Source organism: Fistularia commersonii, chromosome 27 (assembly GCF_037954325.1).
Source record: "Fistularia commersonii isolate RoL2024-O1a breed Wild chromosome 27, RoL_Fcom_v1.0, whole genome shotgun sequence".
Classification (NCBI taxonomy): Eukaryota; Metazoa; Chordata; class Actinopteri; order Syngnathiformes; family Fistulariidae; genus Fistularia; species Fistularia commersonii.
Window position 1 is genome coordinate 14,522,710 of NC_141310.1, and position 19,012 is coordinate 14,541,721.

Below are 19,012 nucleotides of genomic sequence, written 5' to 3' on the forward strand. Positions count from 1 at the left end.
TGTGCAAGTACACACACACACACACACACACACTCAGCCAGCAGAAGGAAATTCACAACCCTCATGTTTGTTTCTGTTCCCCCCCTCCTTTATTAGATGAGTGTGAGCCCCAGAGGTGTGGGCGGCCCGAGGCGGCCAATCACAGCTCAGCACAGGTAAAGGTCTGTTACCAGGAAACAAAAGGAACAAAGTGTCCGAATGAAGCGGAGAACATTCTTCATCAGCGCCGCACCAAAGTCTTCCTCCTCTCCTTCATCAGCCGGTGACGGGCGGCACCAAATGCAAAGGTGGCCAACACACATCTTCAAAACACCGGACGTGCAAAAACAATTTCAACTTCCATGTCATCCGTCTGTGATTCCATCCCATAATAATCGAACGTCCGCAAGGATCAACTTTGTGGACAGATATCGTCAGACGCCCGGCGTGGCGACGAGCCTTCCGGCCTCTCCCCAGTATTGTCAAAAACCTGCGCACGTGATTCCCCGTGCACGTGACTCCATTCCCGCCCGCCGCCAAGGCTATCAGCAATGTCGTCGAGGCCCCGCCCGGGCCGAGAGCCGTCTCCAGGCGTGGGGGGGGCAAGGCATGGGAGGGGCCCGAGGCGTGGGGGCCCCCAGTGTGGGGGTTTGGGGTTGAACCCCCCCACGTTATCAGTGACACAGAAACATAAAACAAAGCAAATATGGGGTTCTTAGCAGTGGCAGTGTTGGCCTCCGACACGCACGCTGGCAGTCATTTTTGTTTTCTTTCTAAGGCTGAGCTTCTCGCTCAGTCAGGGGTCAAACGGGAGCAGCCCCGCCTCAGAGAAGGATGCAGCTGAGCGGCGTCCAGGGTTTCCATGGTAACAGCAGCGTTACAGTGAGAAGCCCCACACCCACGAGGAACATGAGGCCATTGCAGTGTGTGTGTGTGTGTGTGTAACATGGCAGGTGAAGAACAGTGATAAGAGTAATAACAGGTTTTACACAGCAGTAACAGATACGAATTAATTGATTATTAACCACCTGATCCCACTCGTCGCTGCATCTGTGACAACCTCACATCTCCATGAATGCTCTGAGATGCTCACCTTCCTTCTGGCCCTCAACTAACCTCAGCTGAATGTGTTCACTAACTAGTTGTGAACTAGTTTATTCACGGGGACAAACTTGAGATTAATAAATCATCAATCGTGCAAAGAGCTGGTTGTCAGTCACAATCTCTTCAGAAGGTTCCACCATGCTCATCCATTTACCCACACATGGACACCATCATGGGCTGAGTACTGCCGAGTACTGCCGAGTACTGCCGAGTACTGCCGGGTACTGCCGGGTACTGCTGAAAACAACTTAGTACTCCAGAGTACTGCTGAGTGCTCCAGAGTACTGCTGAGCATTACACAGTACTCCAGAGTACTGCTGAGTACTGCTGAGAACTACTCAGTACTCCAGAGTACTACTGAGAACTACTCAGAACTGCAGAGTACTGTTGAGTACTGCTGAGAACTACTTATAACTACAGAGTACTGCAGAGTGCCGCTCAGTACTACTCAGTACTGCATGCACTGTCTCTGCATCAAAATAGTGTGAGTACTGCATCGAAGTAGTGTATCTTGCAGTAGTGTGTGTACTGCGGGAGGCAGAGGTTGTGGTCAAAAGGAGAAGGTGTCCGTGGATGCTAATGTGCTGAAGATTAGCGCCTGTAGCGTCGTAGCCGCTAAAGAGCGTAGAGTCTCCGCCTTGGTTCTGCGCTGGTGTCTGTTCGGCGGCGGCGGACGCCGCAGTATCGGAGAAGAACCCGGACTGGCCGGCGCGCCGGAGGTCCGATCCCCGCTAGCTCAGTGAAGGTCGGGGCCGGCGGGGAAGGCGGGGCCGGGCCGGCTCCAGGGCCGCGAGCCCGCCGGCTCGGACGTGGGCAGGCTGAGCGTGCTGGCGCTCTTCAGCCTGTTCTTCAGGCCCCAGCTCATGAAGGACGACTTCTTGGTCACCTTGCGGGACTTGCGGCTCTGGCCGTCGTCGTCGTACGCCAGGCAGATCATGGAGTAGGTCTTGGTCAGGTTCCCGCAGAAGGTGGCGCTCTTGGTGGGCTGGAGGAGGAGGAGGGGAAGCAGGGGTTAGACGCCGACCGAGAAGGTAGAGAGGAGGACGACCAGGAGAGGAACGCCCGGAGGGAGGAGGAGGCGAGGACGCACCATGGACGGCGTGGCGTCCATTAGGCTGACCACCTTGATGTCCACACCCTCCTCGTTCACGTCCTTCAGCAGACGCATCACATCCCCCACGCCAAGCCACCTGCAGTCCGTGTCGCTAACAGCAACAATATAGTCTCCCTCCTTCAGCCCGTCAGCCTGGAACAGAGGGGGGTGTCAGTACACACACACACACACACACACACACACACACACACACACACACACACACACACACACACACACACACACACACACACACACACCACAGACACTAAACACACCACAGCCTGATGTTGGCTGTTACTCACTGCAGCAGCGCTGAGGGGGTCCAGGGAGACCACCTGGACCGGCGTGTCCCCCTTCAGGGTGAAGCCCAGATCCCGGTCCTCGGGAGTCAGGTGTATGGTGCGGGGGGGCGTCCACCGCTGCCGGGCTGAGAAGACGGACGGCGGGCCCTGGAGGGGGCGGGGGGACTCTGGTCAAATACTCTTTCATGACAAATAATCCCTCCCTCCTTATCTCCTGAAACCTGCAGGTGCGGCCCTCACCTGGACGCCACCTGACTGCAAATATTTATGTCATGACTGACGTCGCCATGGCGATCGTATCTGAGGGCGTGGTCCGTGAAACCAGGTGAGGTCATAACAGATCTACAGGTCCCCATTGATTCACCCCAGAAATCATCATTACCCTGTTACATGTTAATGACACGTGCGTGTCACATCTGTTGTCACACGGTCTGCTTTCCAAGCCGTGCATGGACTGGGTGTGTTGTTGCCTTTGGGGTCAAAGGTCACAGATGGAGGTCCTCCTCTCAGCGTTTGAAGGGTTAGCGTATAAGAGCTTTATATTTCTAAATATTTCTAAATATTTTTGATTATTATAAACGTCAGCGTGGGCGGGTGGTCCACGTCCAGTAGCTCCCATTCCTCTGTGGTAACAGAGTAATACACACTCTTCATCTGCAGCAGGGCTTTGTGGATCAGATGTTGCTCCTCGTGGTCCTTATCGCCATTCCTGCCCTCCCCCCGACACCACCTGCTGGTCCCCCCTCATGGGAACGCCTACACGCTAAAGTATTCCGGGTCACGTGACGTCAAAGCCGCACTCCCATTGGACGGCGAGGAGCCCGAGGTCGGCGAAGGGAGCGTTTGTGTCCCCCGGGGTCAGAAGGTGAGGGAAGACACCCCGGAGAGCGGGAGCCCCTCTGACGGGCGGCCAAACTCCCGGCTGATAATCTGGCAGATTAGAGCGGATGACGGGGGGCGGAGCTCCGTGGTGACGGGCGGGTGTCCGGCGGGCTTTGGACGGGACACTGGAAACAGAGGACGTGCCTTTTGGCCAAAGCCAACCAAAGCCCGCGGGGGACCCCCCGACCCCCCGAAACCCCATAATCCCATTGGTTAATTCCCATCCCATTCGAAAAGCCCAGGAGGAAAATCCACAGCCTTTGTGTGTTAATCCTGAAGAAATTATCCCGTGTGTGTGTGTGTGTGTGTGTGTGCGTGTGTGCGTGCGTGCCTGTGTGTGTGTGTGGGTGTGTGTGTGTGTGTGTGTGTGTGTGTGTCTGTGTGTGTGTGGTGTGGTTAGTAGCCCACATACCAGCCTCTGGAAAAAGTCGATGACCTTCACCTTTATGGCGGCAGGAAGCTCCATCTCAGCCTTGGTCTCGGTTTTGGCTGCAGAACCGGAGAGACGACAGCGTCACATGACTCACCTGCGGACAGGTAAGGGGCCCGTCTCCATGGCGACCAGGGGGAGAGCACGGCCGCCGCCGACCATTTGGAGAAACCGTTTGACGCAGACTAAGATCAGGACTCTCCGCCCGGACCAAATCATCTCAGGTTGACTCACAAGTGATGTCCGGAGCCCGCAGGTAGTCGGTGAAGTCCTCCTCGCTCACATTCTCCTTGGACTTGAGGAGGGAGCGCTCGTGGCTGGCCAGCAGGATCTCCTCCAGGACTTCCAGCTTATTGAGGTGGTGGCAGAGGCTGTAGATCCGCAGCGCCTCCTCGTGGCCCAAGATGGCCCGCTGGATGTGGGCTTTGCCTGCAGAGGCAGGAGAAGGAGCAGGAGGAGGTGGAGATGTGGAGCAACCAGGAGAAGGAGGAAGAGGTGGGCATTGGAGTGACAAGGAGGAAGAGGAGGTGGGGCTGGAGGTGGAGATGTCCACCGACCAGGAAAAGGAGGAGGTTTAGATGTGGAGTGACCAGGAGAAGGAGGAGGAGGTGAAGATGTAGAGAGACCAGGAGAAGGAGGAGGAGGTGAAGATGCAGAGAGACCAGGAGAAGGAGGAGGAGGTGAAGATGCAGAGAGACCAGGAGAAGGAGGAGGAGGTGGAGATGTGGAGTGACCATTAGAAGGAGGCAGAGGGGTCTCCTGGGACTCACCGATGAGTTGGCGTTCCTCCTTCTTCTTCAGGATGTCCAGGGGGGCACGTCCCTCGGGGAGGAGGTGGTACGCCTGAGACAGCGTCTTCTCCTGCTGGTCCTCGTCGTCTCCGGGACCAACTAGAACACGACAACAGAGCCGCTATGATGTTCTCGTCGGTTGAAGACAGGAAATTACATCGCTGGAAAAAAAGGCTGCCAAGATTTGCTAAAAACCAGAAATGAAATAATAAAATAAAAATAAATTCACCAAACTCAGGAACCTTTAGTTTGAAAGTCTCACCTATTCTTTCTCTAAACTAATAAATTCACATTATCTGGTTCTGTCCACCAGAAGAAGGTTCCTGTGGTTTTCATGGTCAGAGCAGAAGAAGAGAAAACGCTGACTGACGCTCCTGCTGGACCCGTCCAGAACCCCGACATCTGAAACACCTTCATCAACAACTGACCTTCAGGACTGGCCAGTCAGACCCCCACACACACACACACACACTGCACGTTTATCTGTGCATGTGTGTGTGTGTGTATGTGCATGCGCATGTGTGTGTGTGTGGTGTGTGCATGAGTATGCACATCTGTGTGTGTGTAGCAGTTATGTAAGAGTGTTGTGGTGAGCGTGCTCCTCCAAGTGCGTCAGGGTTTCCAGGATGTTTGGAAGCATGAAGAAACGTTCCTCTCACTGGAGCCTCCTGCCTCGGCCATGACACCAGACTATCACTACTAACCAGGATATAACCACTAACCAGACTGTCACATCTAACCAGACTATAACCAGACCATAAACTACTAACCAGACTATCACTACTAATCATACAAACATCACTCACCAGACTATCACTACTAGTCACTACTTTCATCACTAACACGACTACAACCACTAACCAGACTATTACCACTAACCAGTCTGACCCCTTCCAATGATTGCACTTATACAGTACAAATACACGTACTTCTGCCGGTACTAGTTTTAGTGTCAATGACTGTACAAATACTGGTACTTCTGTCGGTACTACTATTAGTGCCAATGACTGTACAAATACTGGTACTTCTGCCAGTACTAGTATTAGTGCTAATGACTGTACAAATACTGGTACTTCTGCCGGTACTAGTATTAGTGCTAATGACTGTACAAATACTGGTACTTCTGCCGGTACTAGTATTAGTGCTAATGACTGTACAAATACTGGTACTTCTGCCAGTACTAGTATTAGTGCTAATGACTGTACAAATACTGGTACTTCTGCCAGTAATAGTATTAGTGCGAATGACTGTACAAATACTGGTACTTCTGTCAGTACTAGTATTAGTGCGAATGACTGTACAAATACTGGTACTTCTGCCAGTACTAGTATTAGTGCTAATGACAGTACAAATACTGGTACTTCTGCCAGTACTAGTATTAGTGCTAATGACTGTACAAATACTGGTACTTCTGCCAGTACTAGTATTAGTGCTAATGACTGTACAAATACTGGTACTTCTGCCAGTACTAGTATTAGTGCTAATGACTGTACAAATACTGGTACTTCTGCCAGTACTAGTATTAGTGCTAATGACTGTACAAATACTGGTACTTCTGCCAGTACTAGTATTAGTGGTATCCCGAGTACCCGCGCCCCCGGCGGCGAGCTCTCACGCTGGTGGTCGAGTAGCGCCGAGGCCATGAAGTAGTGCGCCATGGAGCGGTAGTGGTTGGTCTTGACCTGGGACATGGTGGACCAGAAGAGGGGCACGTTGTCCTTCACCGGGGTCTGGATCATGGACTGGTGGACCTGGTCGTACAGCTCGGACACCTGGGGGGTCAGAGGTCGCAAAGCTGACGGATCGACGGCGACGCAAACATTGGGACGAGCGGGAAAGAGTGAGTGACAGAAGAGTGAAGGAGTGATATGTTCATTCATTCATTCATTCATTTCGATGCAGTAAAGAAAAAACAACATTTCCAAGAAAACGGCTCACAATAATTCCATCCATCACTCATCCATCCATCACTCATCCATCACTCATCCCCCCATCCATCCATCTATCACTCATCAATCCGTCACTCATCCATCAGTCATCCGTCCATCACTCATCCGCCCATCACTCATCCATCACTCATCCCCCCATCCATCCATCCATCCATCACTCATCCCCCCCATCCATCCATCTATCACTCATCCATCACTCATCCGTCCATCATTCATCCCCCCATCACTCATCCATCACTCATCCCCCATCCATCCATCCATCCATCACTCATTCCTCCATCCATCCATCCATCATTCATCCCCCCATCCATCCATCTATCACTCATCCATCCATCCATCATCCATCCATCCATCACTCATGCACCTATCACTCATCCATCCATCACTCATCCGTCCATCCATCCATCTATCACTCATCCATCTGTCACTCATCCATCACTCATCCGTCCATCACTCATCCATCTAACACTAATCCATCCGTCCAACACTCATCCATCACTCATCCGTCCATCACTCATCCATCTAACACTAATCCATCCATCCATCACTCTTCCATCTGTCCATCACTCATCCGTCCATCCATCCATCAGTTATAAGTTATTTGCAGACAATAAAAAGATTTAATGAAATCATTTAGACTCTATCATGTGGAGCATGTGTGTGTGTGTGTGTGTGTGTGTGTGTCTATATGTATGTGTATATAAGTGTGTGTGTGTGTCGGACTTTATGTGTGTGTTTGTGTCTATATGGTGTCTATATGTATGTATGAGTGTGTGTGTGTGTGTGTGTGTGTGTGTGTGAGTGTGAAACCTTGGCGGCCTCCTGGGCCATCCTGAGCAAGGACAGGAAGTGGTTCTTGATGCCGGGCAAGGCGGTCTTCTCAAAGAGGGCCTCCTGGGCCTGGGCCATCATGGTGCGCTGGAGGACGGCCAGCATGGCGGGGCTCATGTCGTAGCTGGGGGTGTGTGTGAAGGTCTCTTTCAGGTGGTTCAGGATCCCTGCCGGCACACACGCCACCAAATTCTTCTTAACGGAACCCTCGCGTCCCAGAGGAACGTTCCCTCGCACGAGTCGAACGTCCGGCCGTGGAGGCGCGGCCCCGACGATCCCCCCGTACCTGCAGCCTTCTGGAAGGAGGACACGGCCTCTTTGAGGCCGGCGATGGTCTGGCGGTCGCTCCGCGTGGCGATCTGGGAGTAGAGGGCGGCCATGTTGAAGAGGATGCTGGCCTTCTCCAGAGACAGGTTCTGCTGGCACACCGGAACCCCGGTGAAGGAGTCGTACCTGCAGGGAGAACCGGCAGCGACGCTCAGAACCCCTGCGCCTTCTCCGTCGACCTCCCGCCTTCTGACCCTTCGAAATGCACGACTCCGGTCATTCCATGGTCCTGCAGGAGGACTTAGGACAACCTGCTGCCGTACAAGTCCCTCAGTCTGACATCAGTAGCTGCTACTGCGTCACTGCAGTGCTCAGAGACATTACTGCATGATGTCATCAGTGCAGCTATGACACTCTACTAGCACTTCATAACTCTTTATTAATACTTTATTACACTATTACTAATCATTACGCTTATTAACACTTTATTACACTATCACTACTTCATTAAAGAAGGAGGACTGACTTATTTGTTTCCACCTGAAGAACCAAAAGCCTTCAGTGATGACAACCTAGAACCAGAAGAACCTGCTGCTCAACTGCATTCTGTCGTCATGACACACATGCATGCTCAAACGAGCACGCACAGACGCACGCACGCACGCACGCACGCACTCCAGCGTCGGCTGACGAGCCTCTGTGTGTTCGAGGTGTTTCATCCAAACAGATAAGTGATTGAATAGAACAGGAGGTTCTGTCCAGCATAGCGCATGCGTGCGTGCATGCGTGCCTGCGTGTGTGTGTGTATGTGTAAAAATGGTTCCTACCAGGTGAAGAAAATGCAGGTCTGCCTTGTGGGTGAGAAGAAGCGGCTCTCCATGAGGGGCAGGTGGGCGAAGTACCTGGCCAGCAGCTCCACGCCGGCCTCGCTGCGGCTCGGCGTCCTGCAGGCCTGCGGTAACATGGAGAAAAAGGGACGGTCAGAGAGCCACCGCCCGCCGGGTTCGAGCCACAACCTTCTCAAACATTATCTGCTGGCCGGAGAGCCGCCAATTATATCCAGCGTCAGAAGCCTTGCACTCAGGCGTGGCTCCCGGGCCGTTCCTCTGATGACCTCTGACCCGCAGAGCAGGGTTCTCCAGCAATGCTGTGACGTCATCGAACGATCTCGTCCTCTCTGTTGCCACGGCTACCGGCAAACATCCACCGGAGTCCCGCGAAAAGGTTTCCTCGACACGCCGAGGAGACATCCGAACAGAGTAAACATGGAGCACGCCGACCGCCTCCTGCTCCCGCTCCGAGGCCGGAGGCGGAGCCCCAAGTGACTCACCTGTCGCAGGTCCATCAGGTCGGCGATCTCCTCGTCGTAGTTGCTGCCGTCCTCACTGTAGTGCTCCAGGATGAAGTCCTGCAATCAGAGCAGCGGGATTACCCAGATTACCCAGAATCCCGCTCTGGCCCTGAGGAGGGGGGGTTCTGCGGAAGGTTCAGTCGGAGGAAGAAGAACCGGTTTTCCTCGGCGCCGACCCACTTCCTGCCGGGCTTTACGAGGGAGATCCTTGTGATGACTGGTGACGCCCTGCTGGCGAGCGGATGAAGCACCGGCCCGCTGACCCAGATACCTCCTGAATGGAGAACCCGTTCTGGGTCAACAGTCAGCATTTTTCGGTCCCGATTAAAGAGCTTGTGCGTTCCTGCCATTGCGTTTCCACGGCGACGTCCAACAGGCCCGTCGGAGACGTCCGACCTGCCGCCGCCGCCGCCGGCCCGCAGGAACGTCATACTCGGTGCAAAAAATGAGACGGCTACCGGCGCTAACAGCATTAACCTTCCGCTCATGACGTCGGCGTTTGTTGCATGGACACGTCATACGGAGCGCTCGGGACGTCTCGCTCTTCTTTACTGGATGAGGGAGGAATCCCGGGTCCAGCTTCAGGACCGTCTGAGAACCTTCTCGACCTTCTTCTTGCCCCGGCGCAAAGCTAGAAAGGGCTCAAGTCCCAGTTCTCTCACCTTGAGTGCGACAGAGAAGTCCAGTTCCTTGGTCTCCTTCAGGCCCAGAGCGATGAGCGGGATGTTGGCGGTTTCCCTGGAGACGGACAGACCACAGCCTCAGGAGGAGGAGATGACATGGAACCCAGATGACATCAATTCACTTCAAATCCCAAAACCTCTGCAGAACCTCAGCCGGGACGCAGCCGTCACCAGCAGGTCAAAGGTCAGGGTTCCGGGTGTGTTTGTCAGCAAACCAGCCCGAAACGGCCTCAGACGGCGCCGCCTGGGCTCACGGCAGGGGGCGGGGCTTAACGGCTCACGCTGCTCCGTCCGCCGAGGATCGTAGACCGGCAGCAGGAGGAAGCAGGAAGTGAACCGTAGCCCCGCCCGCTCCGTTCGGGCGCCGTCACGCCACTTCCCCTTTCCTCCTCACATTTCAAGGTGGTCACTTCCTGGTCTGATCTGGGAAAATAATCTCCATCTGGCAGATGATCAGATTAGAAGTCCGTTCATCTCCTGGAAACCAGACCACTCTCTTACTTGAAAGACCCTCACTTCCTGCATGTGTGAGTGTGTGTGTGTGTGTGTGTGTGTGTGTGTGTGTGTGTGTGTGTGTGTGTGTGTGTGTGTGTGTGTCACACCGCCATGCCTTCAGCGGAGAACGAGCCCTGCCGAATAAAAACATCGTCCTTATCTGTGTGTGTGTGGGCTTGCGAGCACCTCACGTGCACCTGCACGGTGCAGGTGTGCACCGGTGGATTTGCTCCAGTTGTTCTGGACATTTTTAGAAACGGGGAAACTTCAATTAATAAGTTTATTGGAAATCGATTGTAACGTCTGAGGTTGTGGGTTTTGGACCTGGGATTAATTTGAGATTAATTTGAGATTAATTTGAGATTAATTTGAGATTAATTTGAGATTATCCCTGGCTCATGAACTCCTCCATCCTCATCCTGACCTGAACACTTTAGTCTTTCGAAATAGAACTGGTCAAATCCAAACTTGGAGTTTGAATGGACTGCAGCTGTTCCGGGGAACCTTCTTTGGGTTCTCTCTGGAACCTTCTAAAGAGGCCGTCGGGGTATTATTGGACTCAGAGAACCAGAACCTCAGCCTAGAAGAGGGAGCCCCCCCCCCTCTGCCCGGGGGGGTTGCCGCGGTTACCGCCACACAATCCTAACCCCTCTCTAAAATCCTCAACCCTCTCATCACTGTGTCAGAGGGTGGGATTGGTCGTCATGGTTTTTAACCCTCAGCTCTCAGGAGTGTGTGTGTGTGTGTGTCTCAAACAACCTCGTCCACTGCAGGCTTTCTGTGTATTTTGCACTTTTAAAACTGAGTGTTACAAGTACCTTTATGTACTGCAGATATTTCTAATTATGTATGGTGTGTGTTACATACTGTGTGTCTGTGTGTGTGTATGTGTGAAGTTGGTGAGTATCGTGTGCAAGGGGCAGGGTGTGTTACAAACACATTGCGATATATACATACACATACATATATATATAAGGAGATCTGTCAAAACCTGGAGAACTTCAAAATAAAAGCATCTAATTCTCTATTTAAAGATGGCGTCACTCTGCCTCCACCCGTCCCTCCTGACGGCTCAGTTTCCTCCTCAATCACTTCTTTGTGTCCCAAACCGGCCCGGCAGGTCCGGCTGGTCTCCTCCGTGGAGCCAAACCCTCCACCCCTCCACCAGCTCAACTCCTGCGTCTCAGAGCTGGTTTCAGAGATATTGAGGATGAGGGCAGCGAGGAGGGGCGGACACAGAGAGGAAGAGGATGATGAAGAGCAAGCCTTCTGCTGAGAATGAGGCTTCGTGCCCAGCGAGGTTCTAAAAACTACTGACGGGCAACATCTCTGAGCCCCGGCAGGGCTGAGGACCACCTGAAGAAGAACATCTCAGTGGAACTGCTGAACCGTCACCGTGGCAGTGACTGGATACGTTCGCCGGGTGACGGACGTCAGGTGACGGCGGCGCAGACTCACTGCGTGTTCTGATAGACCTCCACCGAGCTGTTCAGGCCCTCTAGCTGCCCCATCAGAAGCTGCAGGTTGGAATTGACGTAGCTGAGCTCCAGCAGGACCATCTCCTTCACCTTGGTGTTGGACGTGGCCCTGCGGGGGAGGAGGAAGAAGGGTTAGGGTTAGCATCCGCCACTTCCGAGGCTAGGGGCCTTTTCTGCGGAGGTGGCCTTCAGAGGACAGAGACCTCCTGCTGGTCAGAAGGACGTCCGGGACCAAGACCAGACACCAGAAGACTTAACCCTTTACTAACTCCTCAAACACATGGCGACACTTTGTTTGGGCGGAAGAGAAGACGCAAAAACCAATCAGAGACAAGGACCACATAATGTAAGGGGCCAATCGGAGGCGAGGACTAACCCTGACCCACGACTCGCCAACCAATCACAGAAGAGCAAGACACGACCAATCGGGTCGGGGAGACAATCAGGAGACCGGTCACGTTTTCAAATTTCATGCGCATTTTATGCGGTCACAAAATAAACATGGTTCGTCACGGCAACCGGCAGCCATCTGATAATGTTGGGTTCCAAACCTTGAAGATGAGGAACACCAACACCCAAGGAGTGAAGGTCAGAGGTCACGAACTGTCAGCATTCAAAGACTGTGAGCGCATGTGTGTGTGTGTGTGTGTGTGTGTATGTTACTGTGAAACACAGATCAGTGTGTTTGTGTGTCTGGATCCTTTCATCACCATGGTGATGTGCCCCGTTTTTCTTAAAGTGACAGTCACTTGTGAAAATCTGATTTAGAATCCATCACTGACACTTTGAGCTTAAAAATGTGTGCACACACGCGTGCAAACACACACACACACACATTGTCCCCACAGCTCAAAACCTGAAAACAGAAACCTTTCATGCTCACTTCCTGCTGGCCTGCAGATGGCGGCCTGCTGAAGACATCGGGGTTGGGGGGGGGGTGTGGATGTGGAGCGACCAGGAGAAGGAGGAAGAAGGTGGGTAGGAGGAGGAGTTCGCGGTCTGGAGCGGATGAAGGTCGACCCCGAGCCTGTTATTAACATCTAATTTCAAACCTCATATGGTCCCACAGAACGTGGGAACCAGGTTCTCAGTCTTCCTCGCTGCTCAGATCTTCAGAACCACACAGCTGATCGGACTGACTGACTGATGGAGTGATTGAAGGGAAAACACACACACACACACACACACACACACACACACACACACACACACACACACACACACACACACACACACAACACTTCATTTTCAGATCTGAATGTTTCTCACTGTTTTTGCGAGAAGACAAGCTGATGAGGCACAGAAGAAGAAAAGAAAAGAGTTGATAACAGCAGGGAAGAGGAAGAGGAGAGCAGGTTGGACCAGACTCACCTGATCCAGGTGGAGGGAGGAATGTTGAAGAAAAAAGAAGTGACAGAAAGACACACACACACACACACACACACACACACACACACCGCCCCCCCCTCTCCTGCCTAATCTGAGAACAGAAGAGAAGATGGTCCACAGCTGGAAGGAAGGCGAGGAAACACTGACTTTCTCCCGTCGTTGACTCCAGCAGCCCCTTCCGGTGACCTTTGACCCGGTCAGAGCCCAACGCCCTCATCCTTTCAGAATAAAATGAAAAGAGGATTCTCATCTGCAATCCTCTGCTCAAAGGTTTGTTTTGGAATCTCTGCTGTCCAGATTGTCACCACCGCCGGATTATAATCCCTGAGGCTCAGGACGGCGCTCTTCCCACCAAACTCAGAAGGAAATCACAAGGCCATGCATGGAATCATGCTTAACGCTCCTTCTACGGCTCCAAGAATGAGAATAAGAAGAAGAAGCAAAAGCTCATTTTTTGGTCATTTCCTGCCTCAGTTTGCAAAAACAAAAAGCAAATATTAACGTCTGACAGAAGATCAGCAGATGTTTTTACATCCCTGGAAGGTGAAGGAGGTGAGGGTCATCGACTGGCTCGGCAGAGTTTCCTCCTCACTTCCTCCTGACGTCCGTGTCGTGTCTTACTTGAGCATGTTCTCGGCGCCGGCTCTCATCCTCATCTGCTTGATGATCTGCTGGTTCAGACTGGCCCGCTGGTTCTGCAGCCGGCTGCGTCCTGTCTGGGCCAGGGGGTTGCAACCCTGACACACACACACACACACACACACACACACACACACACACACACACACACACACACACACACACACACACACACACACACACACACAAGAGGGGTCAGGCAACGGCAAAGGTGGATCCAGGTCGGCTCCGAGCCGCAGAAGCCCACGTCCCACAGCCGGAGGTCCAGTCAGAAGAACATTTTAAAAAACAAAAAACTGAAAGAAGAGAACGATCTCTGAGTGACAGGACACCAAATACTTCGCCCACGTGAGTGTGTGTGTGTGGGTGTGTGTGTGTGTGTGCGTGTGTGTGTGTGACAGCTGTAGGCTACAGATTTAACTTCTTCACTGGTTAGTGGGGGGGGGGGGGGTTCGTCTTGACCCCTCCTAGAATACTCAGAGATGTTCTACTTCCAGGTATGCAGGAGTACTTTCACATCTGAGTCACTCAAACATCTAGAAATATAGAAGGATTTTCTACTTCTACTGCATGGACTACCATCTACTGGATAGACTACCATCTACTGCATGGACTACCATCTACTGCATGGACTACCATCTACTGCATGGACTACCATCTACTGCATTGACTACCATCTATAGAATGGACCACCATCTACTGCATGGACTACCATCTACTGCATGGACTACCATCTACTGCATGGACTACCATCTATAGCGTGGACCACCATCTACTACATGGACTACCATCTACTGCATGGACTACCATCTACTGCATGGACTACCATCTATAGCGTGGACTACCATCTATAGCATGGACCACCATCTATAGCATGGACTACCATCTACTGCATGGACTACCATCTACTACATGAACTACCATCTACTACATGGACTACCATCTACTGTGTGGACTGTGTTGGGTGTGTGTGTGTTATTTGTACCTGCTCCATGTCCCTGCCTAGCCGATTAAACGCACACACACACACTGACTAACAACAGAGGCATTTCTGCATCACACCCCTCACACACACACACACACACACACACACACACACACACACACACACACACACACACACACACACACACACACACACACACACACACTGATACACAGGGCAGTCAAACCAGTTTGCTTATCATGTTCTCAGTGCTTTGCAGAGGAAGAAGCAGGTCCAACCTGGACCAAGTTTGTTCTTGATGTCGTCCAAAGCAGCAGCTGGAAACTGGACCTTCTAGATGATCGATCCAATATGCAGCGAACCGACCCGAGTCACGGGGGGGGGGGGGGGGGGGGGGCATCCTTGTAGTGACTGTGTGTGTGTGTGACTCTCATTCTTACACTGACAGTGTGTGTGTGTGTGTGTGTGTCTACAGAAGGGGATAAAGGTGTTGTTGGTCCATCCAGATGTGCTCCTTCATGACCCAGTAATAACGTTCTCCGAGGAGAAGGTTAGAGTGTGTTCTCCTGCCCCCCCCAGACGGTGGCGTGAAGAAAAGCTGCACATCCTTTTCCACCTGCTGAGGGGGTCGACGATGGGATCGATCCGGGCCGACCGGATACGGGGGGGAGTCTGACCAAGAACGTCTCCGGGCCGCGAATGCTGTGTCACCGTGGAAACGCCCCCCCCGCTCTGGCGCTCTAACAGACACAGGATGCCGAGCGAAGCCCGAGGCCTGGCGGCGCTCAGGGGGATTCGGGGGGATTCTGGACACAAAGAGCCGGTTCTGGAACAACGGAACAACACCATGGGGGGGGGGGGGGGTCACATCTTCTGTTTGAGTGACAGGAAGTGACTGGGCATTCCACATTTAATGACATCATCAATTCAGAGAAACAAATCTGATTCGATGACATCATTGTTCGTCCCCACAGCCGACGGACCGAGACCCGGGCCCGAAGGGGCGGGGCTTTTCTCGCCGGCGCCACGGCTGCGGCCCGGAGCCCGATTGTTTGCCCACGACGCTCGGCCGCTTTGCGCACTGAGGGGGCGGAGGAGACCGGGGCTGGACGGAGAACCTGCCGCGACACGACAGGGCACGCACGACCGTGCACACATGACCGTGCACACTGAGAAGCTCAACATCTGATGGTGACGACCTGCAGAGGAGGAGCAGCAGCAGCGGCGTGAAGACAAAGATTAGCAACAGGCTAACTGTGGTTCAGCAGACGCCTCCTCCACCTCCTTTCACTGCTCCACTTTCTGCAAAGGCAGAAGGAACCCAGTGGAACCTTCTTCTACTCCAGCAGAACTTTGGGAGTGAGGAGGTGTGAGGAGAAGTGAAGAGGAGTGAAGAGGAGTGAGGAGGAGTGAGGAGGTGTGAGGAGATGTAAGGAGGAGTGAAGAGGAGTGGGTAGGAGTGAAGAGGTGTGATGAGTGAGGAGGAGTGAAGAGGTGTGAGGAGGAGTGAGGAGATGTAAGGAGGAGTGAAGAGGAGTGAGGAGGAGTGAAGAGGTGTGCTGGTCATCAGAAAGGTTGTCAACAGGTTCTTATCAGAAACGCTGCCGGTCACGTGACTCTTTCCGGTGAACGGCCACACGCACTCAAACCACGGCCAATCACAGCCCGGCCACCGCGCACACGCACACGCGGGTCCGTCGGTGACCGCGGATACTTTGAATCCGCGCGCACACGCGGTGCGTTCAAGTGCTCCGCACGGCTCGTACTCCATATTTGCATGTCGTCACCGATAACCGTCCGGTTCGTTCCACTTCCGGTCGGTGCGCAAAGTCCGTGTTTGCATGATGACGTCACGGCCGGGGGATCCGAGCCCCACGGTGCCCTTTCCCGCCCGCGTCGGTCGCCCGCTCGGACCTTGTTTGACGCCACTCGGACGCGCCGTGGGAAATCTGGACGCGGCGACCGAGCGGCGGGACTGAGCTCCGCGCGGCGGGAGCGGGAGCTCGACGCTCCCGCACGCAGACGGTCCCTGAACGCAGCATTTCGGACGTGTCAGACAAAGTTGTTCCCAGAAGAAGAAGAGACCCACCTTCTTGAAGTAGCTGCCGTCCCCACGCGTGTCCTTCAGGCCGCCCGGGAAAAGCGCGTCCGTCATCCTGAAGCGTCGAAGAGCCGCGGAGCGGAAGTCGAAACGGACGCCCCAGAAGAGGGTAAACCCCGGCGAAGGCGTGGAGAAGAGGAGGCCGGCAGGTGACCTTCCTCCTCCGGTGTCTCCTCCGGGCGTCTGCCGCTCCGCCGCCGCTCCGCCGGGACGGCCCCCGTCCGGACTGGACTCCGCCCCCCGAAACCGGAGGCGGGCGCCGGGCGGCGGGCGGCGGGCCGTGGGGCGTTCAAAGACCGCGACACCCACGCCAACACCCCCTGCAAAAGTACCCGGATGAAGCTCAGGACCTGGCTGTTTTTTCCACCAGCAGAGAACCCTGAGAACCCAGGAGGAACCCAAACACCTGGAGAGAAGATCCAGATCCAGGAGGAACCCAAACACCTGGAGAGAAGATTCAGATCCAGGAGGAACCCAAACATCTGGAGAAGATCAGGATAAAGATACATTTCTTTCCAAGTGTTAAGGTTAGGGTTTACTTTTGTAAAAAGCCAGTTTATTACTCAGATTTCTTCTCATTTTGAAAATACCTGAATAACCCCTGATGGACCTGAAGGCTCATCTCACATGAAAACCATCAAAGTCTGTGTTGACGGATCTCCAAAGAGAGGAGCTTCTCTGGTCAGCGGCAGGCCGAAACAGTCGCTGCTTCGGAGCTGGAGATCGGCGTGTGTCGAAGGCTCCGGAGGTCCTCCTCCCTTTGCCCCGGAGGCCGTTTGGATCCTGCTCTCCTGGCCGGACTTTGGCTCTGATGGACTCGGGGAGGAAAAATTAAAACCTCGGTACATCTTCATATCGCTGAGATCTTCTTCCAAACGCCCCTCCATCCCATAATGTTCCCATCAATCCGGCGGTTTGATGGATCCTCTGGGTTTGGACATGAGGACCGTGATTCTCCACCGAGGGGGAGGGTTTTTTTCCCGGGGCCGTTCTCCGCAGATACATTTCTAATAAAGTGGCACATGGAGAAGAAGGAGGAGGAGGGAACATCTACAAGTTCTCGTGCAGCTTCAGATCCATAATTACAGGCTGCCGAACCAGCGCCGGTCCAACAGAAACAGCAGAAGAACTGCAGCCGTCTGGATCGGAGCGGCTCGGCGCTGACACGTGACCCAGTGTAATCAGTGCTAATGCGTCTGCAGAGGAGCCACAAGATCACGAGGGCTTCCTCCTCCCTGTGGAAGAACTGAGCTGAATACCTCCATCGCCGCTGATGACCACTCTGATGGTCGTCATGGCGATGTGGCCCAACAGGACGCTCTCTGAGCTCAAACGGCAATGTGCCTTCATTTTGCCACGTGACGTTTCTCTGAAGAGAAGATTATTTCTCCTGAGCTCCCATCTTCACGCTTGCTGAGCGAGAAGTGCTACTCCTGCGAGCTTGTTCTCGGTGCTTCACAATAGCAGCCGCTAAATTCTCATGAGGTCCTGACAGACCCTGACAGAAGTCCAAGAGTGTGTCCGAAGGTGCGTTCCACCGAAGGTAAACATTTAAAGAAACACCGGTGATCAGGGAATCCCTCGCGCCTTTGAGGTATGAATAGCGACCCGGTTCAGACTGTTCCTGAGGTTCGCCGAAAGGCGTCTGTCCTTCCACAACATCTCCACCATCTCCATGACTCCTGACAGACGTGAGTTTTCAGCGTCAGGCGAATCTTGTGCTTCCGTCATTCGGCGACGCCTGCAGTCCGGCCGATCATCGGCTGGGCGCTGTCCCCGACTTGACTTCCTGTTCGCCACAGGACGGGCGGCGAGGGCCTGGGCATGTGTGTGTGTGTGTGTGTGTGTGTGTGTGTGTGTGTGTGTGTGTGTGTATATATATAAATATATACACAGAAGGAAATAACATGATTTTTCAGTTGGCACATTCCTGCATTGGTTTGTGGAGTGGTTCTCTTGAGGACAGCTGAGCCACTTGACGCTCATTTGTCAAAATAAGTGTTGCAGAACGGGCCCCGTCCTGGGACCATCAGAGACCCGAACCTCACGGCCACAAGAGCGTCACCGCCGTGAGGCCACAGAACCGGTTCCCCCGCCCTCCCGCGGGCTTTTGTTCGAAAACCACTCGGGTAAGAACGAGCAGGTCGAACGGGTTTTCTTCCGTCACAGCCGGTCACGATGTTGTTTGTGTGTCTGCACCGTGACATGCACTCAACGTTAGACTGAAGACCGGGTTCCTGAGCCCGGTGCTGGTCCCGGTTCTGGTCTGCCCGACCCGCTGACCATATGGCTGCTTCAC

The 19,012-nt window shown here is 53.6% G+C and overlaps 1 protein-coding gene across 3 annotated transcripts; it reads right to left on the bottom strand.

The window, feature by feature from the left end:
• Nucleotides 1-66: 66 nt before the first annotated feature.
• Nucleotides 67-17,610, bottom strand: rhpn2 (rhophilin, Rho GTPase binding protein 2). 3 transcript variants are annotated; one of them, XM_086175317.1, is made up of 15 exons: nucleotides 16,702-17,610; nucleotides 13,649-13,764; nucleotides 11,619-11,747; nucleotides 9,645-9,720; nucleotides 8,962-9,039; nucleotides 8,459-8,583; nucleotides 7,651-7,817; nucleotides 7,344-7,531; nucleotides 6,200-6,356; nucleotides 4,564-4,683; nucleotides 4,028-4,222; nucleotides 3,806-3,852; nucleotides 2,482-2,628; nucleotides 2,174-2,329; nucleotides 67-2,068 (listed from the first exon to the last, which is right to left on the bottom strand). In XM_086175317.1, the coding sequence occupies exons 1-15, from the start codon at nucleotides 16,765-16,767 to the stop codon at nucleotides 1,820-1,822; spliced, it is 2,016 nt and encodes a 671-aa protein (XP_086031443.1). In that variant the 5' UTR covers nucleotides 16,768-17,610; the 3' UTR covers nucleotides 67-1,819. The 3 variants fall into 3 exon arrangements, with proteins under 3 accessions (XP_086031443.1, XP_086031442.1, XP_086031444.1); XM_086175316.1 differs by having other exon boundaries at nucleotides 3,776-3,852; XM_086175318.1 differs by lacking the exon at nucleotides 13,649-13,764 and having other exon boundaries at nucleotides 3,776-3,852; nucleotides 16,702-17,609.
• Between the last annotated feature and the right edge of the window lie 1,402 nt (nucleotides 17,611-19,012).

What these genes read in the sequence shown, in the direction of transcription:
- rhpn2 (XM_086175316.1), bottom strand. Translation starts at nt 16,767, where the DNA reads ATGACGGACGCGCTTTTCCCGGGCGGCCTGAAGGACACGCGTGGGGAC. An exon ending in GAGGTCTATCAGAACACGCA is followed by an intron (nt 9,721 to 11,618) that starts GTGAGTCTGCGC and finishes GTCCGTCTCCAG; the next exon opens with GGAAACCGCCAACATCCCGC. An exon ending in ACCCCCTCAGCGCTGCTGCA is followed by an intron (nt 2,330 to 2,481) that starts GTGAGTAACAGC and finishes CCTCTGTTCCAG; the next exon opens with GCTGACGGGCTGAAGGAGGG.